Here is a 13,792-nt window from a genome sequence, read left to right on the forward strand (position 1 = left end):
AGGTGGATTCTAAACTTCATATGAAAAGCAAAGATCCAAGAATGGCTATGATGACTTTGAAGAAAAAAAAAAAGGAAGTCAAAGGAGTACACAATGTTGATTTCAAGACATATTATGAAAACAAATTAGTCAATACATGAAAATACTGGCATAAATAAAATAGATAAATGCAACAGAATAGAAATTCCAAATATAAACATACATAAATGATTGACCTTCAATGAAGTACTAAAGCAATTCAGGGGGAAAGGTATGATCTTTAAATCACTATTATGGCAGAAATTGGGTGTCCATATTTTAAAAATTAAACTCCACAATTAACTGAAAATGATTCACTTACATCAGTAAAAACCTCAAACCATAAAAGTTACAGGAGGAAGCAAGGGAAAAAGTAAAGAGAATAAATGAACAAATTAGACTACAATAAAATTAAAAACTTTTTCTCTGGATTAAGTGATTGAAAAGACTAAACCAAATCTGGAAGATTGTATTGCTAAGTATTTCCATTAGAGTACCTTAATCAGTAAGCAATGACAAAACGTCAAACTCAGTAATTAGAACAAGTTATATGAACAGAAATTTCAAGAATGATATGTGGTTGGAAATTAACACATGGAAGACCACTCGGCATCGTATCATTAGAGAAATGCAAATTAAAATCACTTGGGCCCACTATACAACTATGGTGTCACTAAAATTGGAAAGCCTGAACATACCAAGTAAGAATGTAAAGAACAGGAACTTGGCTTGTGGTGTTTCTGATGAGACTATAAAAGGACACCACCACTTTTGGGAAGAGTTGGACTGGCCCTCCATGAGTTTAACATTCACTCACTCTATGACAAGGAGTTGCACTACTAGATATGAACTCAAGTGAAGGAAAGCGTGAGTCCAGAAGGCATTTCTCCAGGGTGAACATTGGCGGCGCAGCGGTCAAGGGTCCACTTGCCAATGCGAGAGACGTGGGTTTGATCCCTCGGGCGGGAAGATCCCCTGGAGAAGGAAATGGCAACCCAACCCAACAGTCTTGACTGGAGAGTCCCATGGACAGAGGAGCCTAGCAGGCTATAGTTCAGAAGGTTGCAAAGACTTGGACATGATAGAGCGACTGAGCACGCACGCACGCACACACACACACACACACACACACATTAGATCATGACCTTGGAGCTGTGTACAAAGAACTACACGCATAAGGCCTTTCTCCACTGTGGGTTCTCTGGTGGACAATTAGACTTGTTTTGTAACTGTAAGGCTTCCCACACTCATTGCACTGAAAAGGCTTCACTCCAGTGTGGATCCTCTGATGGACAATAAGACTTGTTTTGTTACTGTAGGGCTTCCCACATTCACTGCACTGGAAAGGCTTTGCTCTAGTGTGGACGTTTTGGTGGCTAATTAGTGTGTTCTTCAGCTTGAAGGCTTTCCCACATTCATTGCACACATAGGGTCTTTCTCCAGTGTGGATTCTCTGGTGCTCATCGAGTGTGATTTTCCTCTTGAACCCTTTCCCACATTCACTGCACTCATAATGCCTCTGTGAGGTGTGAACGTTCTGGTGTTTGTTGAGGGCAAAGCTGCTCACAAACAAATTACCACATTTCTTACAGGCATAAACTTTTTCTCCACTGTGGATTCTCTGGTGGACAATAAGACTCTTTTTGTTGACATAGGCTTTCCCACACTCACCACACATATAAGGCCTTTCTCCAGTGTGAGTTCTCTGGTGGATAATAAGACTTGTTTTGTAACTAAAGGATTTCCCACATTCGGTGCACTTAAAAGGCTTTTCTCCAGTGTGGATTCTCTGGTGCACAAGGAGTTTATTTCTGTACAAGAAGAGCTTCCCACATTCACTGCACTTATGAGGTTTCTCTCCAGTGTGGACTTTTTGGTGCTGGACAAGTGAATCCTTGCGGGCATATGCTTTCCCACATTCCTGACACTCATAGGGTCTTTCTCCAGTGTGGACTCTTTGGTGCTGAACAAGCTTACATTTGTAGATGAAGACTTTCCCACATTTACTGCAATCGAAAGGCTTTTCTCCTGTGTGAACTCTCTGATGATGAGAGAGACCCCCTCGGAGTCTAAAGAATTTCCCGCAGTCACTGCACTTGTATGGTTTTTCTCCAGTGTGAACTCTAAGGTGCTCTGTGAATTTGTACTTCTTACTGAAGGCTTTGCCACATTCGCTACACTTGTAATGCCCTTGCCCAGGGTGAGAACCCCCTCTGCTCTGCCTGCTTCTGTGTGGATGCTCTCCATCGTGGGGGGTCTGGCGCTGGAGAAAGCCCAGGCTACCGAGGAAATCCTCCTCAGCCTCTCCACATGTGAACACAGTGTCAGGTACAAAGATCTTGCAACTTGTCACGAGCAAGGCCCCGTTCTCATCCCTCCTGAGACGTTTCTCTCCACTGAGCTGTGTCTGGTGCTGCTGCAAGTGAGAAGTGAGCATTCTCCCAGAAGCCACAGAAGAGGGCAGGGTTTTCTCCATCAGGGCACACATGTCAGTGGAAGTGACAGCCTTCAGGATACATGGGTCCACCTGTGGATTCCTGTCTCGTGTCACTTGTTCTGCAGAAACACATTGTTCAGAACTGGCCTCTTTGGTATCTCCTCCACGCCAACACCCTAAAACCATAAAAAATGCTGATAAAGTGTATGGAGACTCTGGTGGGGAAGTACATATGTCGGAATGAGCACATGGGTTTGTGTTCAAAACAAGGGAAGAAGGGTCAAGTGGTAGAAGGGGATACGATGCATTTCTCGGTCCCTGGTGGTCACAAAAATAGAAATGTTTCAAACTAAGGAGAACATAGGACATGGAGCTGCGCCAGGAAGAGACCCTGGAACAACTCAGTCCTTGGCCAGTGGCAGTCACCAGGGTTTTCTGGTGGAGACAAGTGTCAGCTCTGTAGAGCGTGTGTCCTAATCCAGGAAAATGCAATTACACCTGTTTGCCTGGTGTTCAAATACCATACAAGTAAACATACACCTCTAAAAATACATTAAACATAAACATATACGATATACTAAACAAATAATATTGGAGAAGGTTTCAAAGAGAGAGGGAAAGGGGAGATGTGGAGGACACTTAGGTAGAAGACAGAAAGAGGTGAGAAGTCACAGCGAAAGAAAAAGTGGACCAAGTGTCAAAACAGGGAGGAAAAGAAAGAAGAGTATGACCATGATGAATCTGGGCACTAAAACACTAGTGAGCAAAGGACATTTCCCTGTAGGATTAGAAATGACCTATGATGTGCGTTCCTACAGCCCCTGCTCACCAGGCCCAGGATCCAGCAACCCTCTTCCAATGACTAGAGAAGTGTCTACCTCATCAGGCACCCAGGGCCACCTCCACCCCCAGGTCAGGTTGGGTGACTGTGGAACTTACTAGATCAAAGGCCTGAGGGGAAAATGGGGCCACTATGAGAAAGACACTGGCCCAGGGTCAATCAACCAATGACAGACTTCAGAAAAAAAAAAACATAGTACTAGAAGAACCTTAGGTAGTCTTCCAAAAATAACCTAGTGTTGACCATAAATGCTGACCACATGTCTCTAATTCCTGAGACAGGCAGTGCACACAAAAAGGGTTAAAATCTGTGACACAGATCTTCCACCCAGCAGAACAGTCAACACACAAGCAATGGCAAAGCAAACTGGAAGTCCCAAGCAAACTGGACAGACAGTTAACAAGCCTCCGAGACCAAACACTTCTGTGAAAGGCTTCAGGGCATGTGACACAGGACTAGACACGCATGGGTGGGGGCACAAAGCTCAAATGCCCGGAAGCCAGGGAAGGAAGCAGTGTCCATGGCCCAGGCTGGGAAGGCTGCAGTGAGCCATGCAGAGAGAAGGGCCGAGCCCAGCACAGGCGGTGTGTGCGGACGCAGTTCTTACCCAGGGAGGCTATCAGGGACAGGTTCTCCAGCATGACGTCATAGTACAGCAGTCTCTGAGCCTCGCCGAGGAGCCCCCACTCCTCCTGGGAGAAGGACACCGCCACGTCCTCAAAGGTCACATGGCCCTGTCAGGAGGGGACACATGAGTTCACAGCGGCCTCTGTAACTAAAACACCCTCCCCAGCCTCCAGCCTTCATGGCACAACACCGTGACCTGAGGGCCTGGAATCTGACATGGTCCACCTGCTGTCCACCTGCTCAGGAGTATCTTCACACCGGGACCCTGCCCCCACCTGATCTTCAGATGGGTGTCTAGTTGTACACCTGACACCTCTGGTGAGACACCCCTGCCACATCTCAGACTCAGCACGAGGATACGTAATTCTGGACAGTCCTCCTGCTCATCACTCCTACTTTTTCTTGGCTGCACCAGCTCTTATTTGTGGCATGTGGGATCTAGTTCCCTGACTAGGGATCGAACCCTGGGCCCCCTACATGGGGAGCACAGAGCCTTAGCCCCTGGACCACCAAGGGAGTCCCATCACTCCTACTTCTCACTTCCCGTCTCAGACACAGTGTCCCTACCCTCACCTAAAGGTAAACGTCGTGGTGTCATGTCAGACGACTGTCCCTGGCCCTGCACAGCAGAAAAGCATCCAGCTCCTCAGGCCCCACCCCAGGAAAGGCTGTGCTGTCTATCCACCCACGTCCTGGGTCCTGCAGTGTCCTGGACACACCCCACTCGGTCTCACCTCCAGGCACACGGACAGGCTGGCTCCAGTCCCAGGAACATCTCACCACCTCATCTTCTCCACTGGACACATGAGACCACCTCAGTACCACTTTACAGGTCCTGCACCTGAGGTGACTCCAGGGCTAGAACTAAAGCCCAACAAGCCCAGGATAACTGTGTCTCTTGTATCTGTGTGTCAATACTAGGGGTGGGATGACATCGGGAGAGGTACTGGGGCTTCTTCCACTTACCTGTCCAGGGACCATAAAGGTTGCTGCTACCATGGGAACCTGTGAAAAGAGGGAGGATCTGAGATCAAGGTTATCTTGGTGAGGATGGAAAGGTGGAGCTGTGTCCTTTCCTGAAGATGAGTCACCTCAGGCTGACCTCTGACCTCAGAGCTATAACCTGACAACTCAGATAGCCTTTGATAAAGACTCAACCTCCTTGAGTCTCAGTGTCTTCAGGTGTAAAAGTTAAGTGAAGTGAAGTCGCTCTGTTGTGTCCAACTCTTTGCAACCCCACAGACTACCAGGCTTCTCCATCCATATGATTTTCCAGGCAAGAGTACTAGAGTGGGTTGCCATTTCCTTTTCCAGGGGACCTTCCCAACCCAGGGATCAAATCCGGGTCTTCTGCATTGCAGGCAGAGGCTTTTTACCCTCTGAGTCACCAGGAAAGCCCAGGTGTAAAAGGGTAACACTTAAGATGTCTATCTCCTAATGTTGTGTAAACATCAAATGCATTATTAACCTCTCCCAAGATTCACAATGACATAAAACAGGATTAAGATTCCTATAAATGTTTTTTTTTAAAATCAGGATTTCCTTACACGTCTTTCAAGGCTTTCTGAGACAAAGTATCTCTTTTCCACTACCAATTATTTGATTTCATGACAGAATTCACTCCTATTATTATACTCCCTGAAATTCATGACCATAGGTTTAAGAGCTCAGTCCCATAAATTGCCCTCTTCTGAGAAGCCAGTTCCAATCCCTGGTCCCCAGGCTACCAGTACTTCTGTCCCACTGGCTACAAATTCAGGGATTTCCCTGAACCTGTCAGTATTGAGAATTTGATAAAATAACCCATGAACGTTAGGAAAACACTTTTCTTACTGCTGGCTTACTGTAATGGATACAACTTAGAACAGCTCAATGGAAGGGATATCTAGGTCTAGGTAGTGGAAGTGGAGGGCAGCAGGGAGTTTCAGGCCCTTTCAGTACAAGCCACCCTCCCAAGACTTCCACTGTTTTACAGTGTTCACCGATCTTGAGGCTCCTTGAATTTCATTCCTCAGCAATTTTTATAATCTTCAGCTCCCCTCTGATTCTTGGGAACTTCCACATGGGGCTGAGAATTTAACCTTCTATTCTCCTTATTTCCTGGCAACCAGTCCAATCCTAAGTCACCTCAATTATAAATAAACTCCTGTGTGAAACAGGGGCAAGTTGTAACAAAGAATAGTCCTACAGCTAGGAAGTTCCAAGGAGCCCAAGATAAAACCTAGCACAGATATTCATTCTCATTTTAAACAATTAGTACTTGTTTATACAAGATTAACTTATTTAGTTCAGTTCAGTTCAGTCACTCAGTCGTGTCCGACACTTTGCAACCCCATGAACCGCAGCACGCCAGGCCTCCCTGTCCATCACCAAGTCCCTGGAGTTTACTCAAACTCATGTCCATCGAGTTGGTGATGCCATCCAGCCATCTCATCCTCTGTCATCCCCTTTTCCAGCTGCCCCCAACCCTTCCCAGCATCAGGGTCTTTTCCAATGAGTCAACTCTTCGCATGAGGTGGCCAAAGTACTGGAGTTTCACCTTCAGCATCAGTCCTTCCAATGAACACCCAGGACTGATCTCCTTTAGGATGGACTGGTTGGATCTCCTTGCAGTTCAAGGTACTCTCAAGAGTCTTCTCCAACACCACAGTTCAAAAGCATCCATTTTGGGGGGCTCAGCTTTCTTTATAGTCCAACTCTCACATCCATACATGACCACTGGAAAAACCATACCCTTGACTAGATGGACCTTTGTTGTTCAGTCTATACGTTTTTAACCTGTAGTTTCCTGGAAGAGCTGAGGCACCTGTGCCCTTTCACTGAACTTAAGACTGACTGACTGGTCAGCACTGCCCAATTTTTGTGGCTCCAAAAGGAACAGACAGTCAGCTGGCGGAGTATTCATCAGTTAATGTACACGACCTCACCCTTCCTTCTCCACCTCCTTCCCAGGCAAAGCTCTTTACTCCTTATACCCTTGCTTTCTTATAAAGCCCCTGGAGCCTCAGGACACTCCCATTTTCAGGCAGCATCTCAAAGTCCCACCCACTCTGCCCTCCAGCCCCACCTCTTCTTTCATCTCAGGTCCCCTTTCACAGAAAAGTGAAAAAATTTTCCCACCTAAATTTGAGATCCAGATTTAGGTGTCACCACAAGGACGTCCTTGAGTCAGTGACCTCCTCCCTCAATTCCAGACTATAGATTCTAGCAAGCCCCTACATTACCTCAGTTTTGAATCTCAGAAACAACATGTCTCAAATCCAACTTTTCTTCTCTCCCTAAAATTGACTTCTCACATCAGTGTGGTCTCAGGTCATAAAGAAAACCTTTATTGTCCTTTATTCTGTCTTTAGCTCAGAGCCACATTTACTTCACCAGGAAATCATGCCAATTACCTGTAAGACTTATTAGGAATATTATCTGTTACATTCCTTTGGGGAAAAAAAATTATTTAACAGAAACCTCAATTAGAGTTGGCAGACCAGAAGAGGGAGCCCTCACTGACCTGAGACAAGAATGGTATTCCAAAGGAAGAAGAGTCTCCTTTTTCCTGGAAAGGACTCAGACAATGAAAAGCCATGGGCTTTTTGGTGACTAGAGCCGTTTTAACTTCCCTTTGTAATCTCTATAAAAGTGTTAACTCCCCCATAGTGACACAGCCCAATTGCAATTTCCCGAAAGATCCTGAAAAAAAATTATTTTGAAGCCCATTTTTGTGTGCGAAATACAGGGCAGGCTACTTGTTTCAGGTCAGCAACTGCCATGCCCATCACTCTCGTCCAGAAAACACCTTACTCTTCGGATTCTAACTCAGAAGCCTCCCCCAGGTCTCCCCGCCTCCACCCTCATCTCCTCCTCCCCAGTCTGTACTCCTCGGAGCTGGCTTTGAAATACTTTGAAACTCAAGCGAATTCCTAATTTATTCACAACCCTTCATGCCTCCCAGAATGCTCTCGGCCCAGCTGACCCAGACGATTGACTCCTCTTCATATGCCCTGTCCCTGCAGAGAGGACTCCAATCCCAAGTTTCCCTAACGCTCTGGCTCGTGTGCGCCTCCAAGGATCGGCACGTGCCGGGCCCACGGCCTTTAACGCGCCACACTTCAGCACACAGCGTGTCAGAAAGCGGACCGCCACACACGCACGCCTAAACTTCTGCAGACGGGCCTAAGCCGCGGCGCCGTGAGCAGGAGACCCTCACGGGGGCTTGAGGATCTGGGGACGGAACTGTCACCTGGGGCGGGCCCTGCAGCGCGTCGGTTGCCATAGGACCCTGTGGGCGCAGTGGTGCCAGCAGAAGCGCGAGATAATGGCGGAGACCTGGGCCGAAAATCCTGGAAGTGTCCTGAAGTCCGCTCACTCCTGTGCACTGTGGACGGCGCCCCTTGGGTTCTTCCCAGTTTCTCTAAGGCCGGCTGCACCGAGTTATTTAGAGTCTCAGGTTCTGCAGTCTGCAGCAAAAGCCGTCAAACGACCGCCATCAAAAAGGCGCCGGAAATCCCACCCCCTCCTATTTCATAATCCAGGAAGAGCCAGAGTTTGGGGGCTTCATTGGTGCGGAGAACAAGGCAGACCGGCGCATGGTCTTCTGGGTAGTGTAGTTCCCTCGGTTCTGGTTTGCGTTACAAAGCCCCGGGGTCTCGCCTTACCGTGTTCTGACAGATATACAGATTAAAAAGTAGACCCAAGAAAGCCTTTAGGTATAATCTTTACAAAATTCTGATTTAACTACCATTTCTCAGCTAAAAGTTAATACAGGTTTAGCAAACAAGCGTTTCCCTCGTGAAAAGACTGAGAATAGCCACAGTCTTCAGCTGTTATTTTTATGCAAATCTTTTAGAAATTTTCAAGTAAGTAAAATCTAGTCAGTATGATTTGGAGGAAAAAATTTTAAAGGTAATTATATGCAACAAAATATCTCAGTGTTTTTAATTATTGGCTAACAAAAAGCATATAGTCAGATAATAAAGTCTGTCGTTGGTCCTGTGGACCTAAATAAACCCCAGAGGCAATAATCTTGCCCGACACGTTTACATAGGAACAAAGAGTTACAATTGCGAACACATATACAAATAGCCACACTAATGGTGTCCTGCTAGGGAATAAACGTCAGGAGCTTTTAAAGGCAAACAGAGGTTTGTATCACAAAGAATTTTAATTGCAGTTGGACTCAGAAGCTAGAGTGCGGTACTCTGAACAGGGTAGAACAGGGTTGAGTGCCAAAGCCATCACTAAAGGAAGATGTAAGCCCTTTATTGTGGCAAGTTTTAGGCATTCTTTCCGAGTCCTTGGAATATTTGCCATTTCAGTTTAGGGCAGTTGCTCAGTTGTGTCCCACTCTGCGACCCCATGAACCACAGCACGCCAGGCCTCCCTCTCCATCACCAACTCCTGGAGTTCACCCAAACCTATGTCCATCGAGTAGATGATGTCATCCAACCATCTCATCCTCTGTCATCCCCTTCTCCTCCTGCCCTCAATCTTTCCCAGCATCAGGGTCTTTTCACATGAGTCAGCTCTTCACATCAGGTGGCCAAAGTATTGGAGTTTCAGCCTCAACATCAGTCGTTCCAATGAACACCCAGGACTGATCTCCTTTAGGATGGACTGGTTGGATCTCCTTGCAGTACAAGGGACTCTCAAGAGTCTTCTCCAACACAACAGTTCAAAAGCATCCATTCTTCGGCACTCAGCTTTCTTTATAGTCCAACTCTCACATCCATACATGACCACTGGAAAAACCATAGCCTTGAATAGATGGGCTTTGTTGACAAAGTAATGTCTCTGTTTTTTAATATGCTGTCTAGGTTGGTAATAACTTTCCTTCCAAGGAATAAGCGTCTTTTAATTTCATGGCTGCAGTCACCATCTGCAGTGATTTTGGAGCCCAGAAAAATAAAGTCAACCACTGTTTCCACTGTTTCGCCATCTATCTGCCATGAAGTGATGGGACCGGATCCCATGATCTTAGTTTTCTGAATGTTGAGCTTTAAGCCAACTTTTTCACTCTCCTTTTTCACTTTCATCAAGAGGCTCTTTAGTTCTTCACTTTCTGCCATAGGGTGGTGTCATCTGCATATCTGAGGTTATTGATATTTCTCACGGCAATCTTGATTCCAGCTTGTGCTTCCTCCAGCCCAGCATTTCTCATGATGTAGTCTGCATATAAGTTAAATAAGCAGGGTGACAGCATACAGCTTTGCCATACTCCTTTTCCTATTTGGATCCAGTCTGTTGTTCCACATCCAGTTCTAACTGTTGCTTTCAATCTCATATAAAACCTCAAGATCAACTGGCTGCCTCTGGCTCTCAAGCCATTGAGGACCTTAAAGAACATGACTGAGTTGTGATGGAAGACTCTGAACTCCTAGTCTTATTTGGTAAGAACCTCTATGCCATGTGGACAACCCAAAGCTCTCTCCTTGGCTGCACCTTTTTCCTCATTCCTCGCTGATGTCAACTACAAATTGGCACTTGCCAAGAGCATTTGCCAGAGACAGAACAACAACAACAACAAATGCATTTACCATCTGCCTTCCCTGGTTATTCAGATGGTAAAGAATCTGCCTGCAGTGCAGGAGACCCAGGTTTAATCCCTGGGAGGGGAAGATTCCCTGGAGAAAAAAATTGCAACCCACTCCAGTGTTCCTGCCTGGAGAATTCCATGGACAGAGGAGCCTGGCGGGCTACAGTCTCAGTTCACTTCGATTCAGTTCTGTGCAGTCACTCAGTCACATTCAACTCTTTGCGACGCCATGGACTGCAGCACACCAGGCCTCCCTGGCCAGCTTCAACTCCCGGAGCTTGCTCAAACTCATGTCCATCTAGTCGGTGATGCCATCCAACTGTAACAGGAGGGAAAGGGCAGGTAGGGCACAAATTTTTAAAGAATGACATAGCCCAAAGACACAACATAAATCGATTAGAATCAAATGAGACCAAGATTGCAGACAAGACTAGACCTTGATCCTCCATCAGCAAGTGAAATGACACACCGAGAGGTGCCATGACGGTTCCAAGGCGCTGTCAAAAGACCAAGGAGTGAGCGGCGGCCCAAATCCTGGAAGTCTCCACCCCTTCCCCAAAAGAGGTGGAATAATCCTCCTACTCATTAACATATGACATTATCAAGCCTATAGAAACTAACCACGCCACATTTCAGGGCCACACTGGCCCTCTGCAACGGCCCCCACTCTGTCTGTGGAATGTGCTTCTCTCTGAATCTGAATAAATCCGGTTCTTACCTATCACTTTGTCATCACTGAATTCTTTCTGTGACGAGACATCAAGAACCTGAGCTTCATTAGGTCCTGAAACCAGGTACTGTGGGTTTTGGCTGGGTTTGAGTCCCAGCCACATGGGTTTGAATCTCAAGCAAGGTTTTGGCTGCATTTGAGTTGATGTTGAAGCTGAAACTCCAATACTTTGGCCACGTGATGCAAAGGGCTGACTCATTTGAAAAGACCCTGATGCTGGGAAAGATTGAGGGCAGGAGGAGAAGGGGACAACAGAGGATGAGATGGTTGGATGGCATCACCGACTCGATGGACATGAGTTTGGGTGGACTCTGGGAGTTGGTGATGGACAGGGAGGCCTGGCATGCTGCGGTTCATGGGGTCGCAAAGAGTCAGACACGACTGAGTGACGGAACTGAACTGAACTGAACTGAACTGAGTCCCAGCCACGTGGGTTCCAGTCCCAAACTGGGTTTTGGCTGGGTTCAAGTCCTAGCACATGGGTTCAAGTCCCAATCTGAGGTAACAGATTCACAACCATCTCATCCTCTGTTGTCCCCTTCTCCTGCCTTCAGTCTTTCCCAGTACCAGGGTCTTTTCCAGTGAGTCAGTTCTTCACACCAGTGGCCAAAGTATTGGTGTTTCAGCTTCAGCATCAGTCCTTCCAATGAACACCCAGGACTGATCTCCTTTAGGATGGACTGATTGGATCTCCTTGCAGTCCAAGGGACTGTCAAGAGTCTTCTCCAACACCACAGTTCAAAAGCTTCAATTCTCCAGTGCTTAGCCTTCTTTATGGTCCAACTACTCACATCCATACATGACTACTGGAAAAAAGATAGCTTTGGCTCGGAGCTTTGTCGGCAAAATAATGTCTCTGCTTTATAGTATGCTGTCTAGTTTGAGCATAGCTTTTCTTCCAAGGAGCAAGTGTCTTTTAATTTCATAGCTGCAGTCAGTATTTGCAGTGATTTTGGAGACCAAGAAAATTAAGTCTCTCACTGTTTCCATTGTTTCCCTATCTATTTGCCATGAAGTGATGTGACTGGATGCCATGACCTTAGTTTTTTGAATGCTGGGTTTTTAGCCAGCTTTTTCACCCTCCTCTTGGTGAAAGCACAGGTGGAGCACAGGTTCTAGGCACTGCCTTCAGTAACTGCAGCTCGAGACTCCAGAGCACAGGCTCAGTAGTTGTGGTGCACAGGCTTAGTTGCCTTGCGCATGTGGAATTTTCTCAGGCTAGGGATCGAACCCATGTCCCCTGCATTGACAAGTGGATTCTTAAATACTGGATCACCAGGAAAGTGGGGATAAGTTGCCCCTTTTTCACACAACATGGCAGCCAACGTCCTAGTAGGAAACAGCATTTAGTAAGTTGCTCTTCTTTTCAGATGTCTCGTTCTTTTTTTTTCTTAATGAATTGTATCTGTCCCAATCCATTTGAAACTACTATAGGGAAACACTCTTGACTGGGTGGCTTATAAGCACCCAATGTTTATTGGTTTAGGTGGTCTAACACCCACTTGGTGGCACTTTCTGCAGGGCTCATGCATAGTGCCCTGCTTTTGCTCCAGACACCTCAGAAATGATATCTGGGTGTTTGATTTTGTTGGTATCTTACTGTTTATCACTTGTCCTAACTTCACATGTACACAGTTATTTTTAGTCCCCTATAGTTTCTTTGTGGGCTTCCCTGATGGCTCAGTGGGTAAAGAATCTGCCTGCAATTCAGGAGACAACAGGAGACTCAGGTTGGAACCCCGGGTGGGGAAGATCTTCTGGAGAAAGAAATGGCAACCCACTCCAGTATTCTATCTGGAGAATTCCATGGACAGAGGAGCCTAATGGGCTACAGTCCATGGGGTCACAAAAGAGTCAGACATGGCTGAAGCAACTGAGCTCTCACATACATGATATCCTGGGAGCCCGATCAACTCAGTAGGAGGAAAGCCCAGAGACAAAGAGGGCCTCTAGACAACCACCATTATTGTTGTACCCAGAGGGGTTATAGGCAAACGTCATGAGGGGACTTCACTGGTGCACTGGAATGTCACTAGGTCACAGGGAGGGCAAGAAGGGAAGCTAGTGCCGGGAGCCACAATCTCATCACTCTGGCGTACCCTGAAAGATGGCGTACCCTGAGCTCAGTCATCACCTGAGCGGGGTGCTCGCAGACTGTGGGGATGGTGAGGCAGCAGAACACAAAGTTTAAAAAAGTTACAATACAGTACATCCACTTACTTAGAAACACGCAATGCCTCGTCTCCTTGGTTGGAGCCTTTGAAGGCCCTTTGCCCGCTTCAGTCTCCAGGCGTCTGGGCCATTGGCGCCCAGAAGGAGTGGATTCCCCTTCCCGGCGGGGAAGACAATGGCACCCCACTCCAGTACTCTTGCCTGGAAAATCCCATGGACAGAGGAGCCTGGTTGGCTGCAGTCCATGAGGTCGCTAAGAGTCGGACACGACTGAGAGACTTCACTTTCACCTTTCACTTTCATGAATTGGAGAAGGAAATTCCCCAGGGTTCTTGCCTGGAGAATCCCAGGGACGGGGGAGCCTGGTGGGCTGCTGTCTATGGGGTCGCACAAAGTCAGACACGACTGAAGCGACTTAGCAGCAGCCCCTTCCCGTACGGA

At 46.9% G+C, this 13,792-nt stretch overlaps 1 protein-coding gene across 5 annotated transcripts; it reads right to left on the reverse strand.

Moving 5' to 3' along the window:
• Positions 1 to 96: 96 nt before the first annotated feature.
• Positions 97 to 13,779, reverse strand: LOC110137832 (zinc finger protein 549-like). 5 transcript variants are annotated; one of them, XM_020894493.2, is made up of 4 exons: positions 13,400 to 13,779; positions 4,890 to 4,928; positions 3,904 to 4,030; positions 97 to 2,631 (listed from the first exon to the last, which is right to left on the reverse strand). In XM_020894493.2, exons 2-4 carry the CDS (start codon positions 4,920 to 4,922, stop codon positions 1,157 to 1,159), a joined length of 1,635 nt encoding a protein of 544 aa, XP_020750152.2. In that variant the 5' UTR covers positions 4,923 to 4,928; positions 13,400 to 13,779; the 3' UTR covers positions 97 to 1,156. The 5 variants fall into 5 exon arrangements, with proteins under 5 accessions (XP_020750152.2, XP_070307796.1, XP_020750151.2 ...); XM_070451695.1 differs by having other exon boundaries at positions 4,658 to 4,928; XM_020894492.2 differs by lacking the exon at positions 13,400 to 13,779 and adding an exon at positions 8,158 to 8,442.
• Positions 13,780 to 13,792: the final 13 nt, after the last annotated feature.

The sequence above is a fragment of the Odocoileus virginianus genome, chromosome 20, assembly GCF_023699985.2.
Source record: "Odocoileus virginianus isolate 20LAN1187 ecotype Illinois chromosome 20, Ovbor_1.2, whole genome shotgun sequence".
In the NCBI taxonomy this organism is placed as follows: domain Eukaryota; kingdom Metazoa; phylum Chordata; class Mammalia; order Artiodactyla; family Cervidae; genus Odocoileus; species Odocoileus virginianus.

Coding starts and splice junctions, on each gene's coding strand:
- LOC110137832 (XM_020894492.2), bottom strand. CDS start 8,190: ATGGCAACCGACGCGCTGCAGGGCCCGCCCCAG. Junction 4,929..8,157: donor CGCTGCAGGGCCCGCCCCAG/GTGACAGTTCCG, acceptor CTCTTTTCACAG/GTTCCCATGGTAGCAGCAAC. Junction 2,632..3,903: donor GTCCCTGATAGCCTCCCTGG/GTAAGAACTGCG, acceptor TTATGGTTTTAG/GGTGTTGGCGTGGAGGAGAT.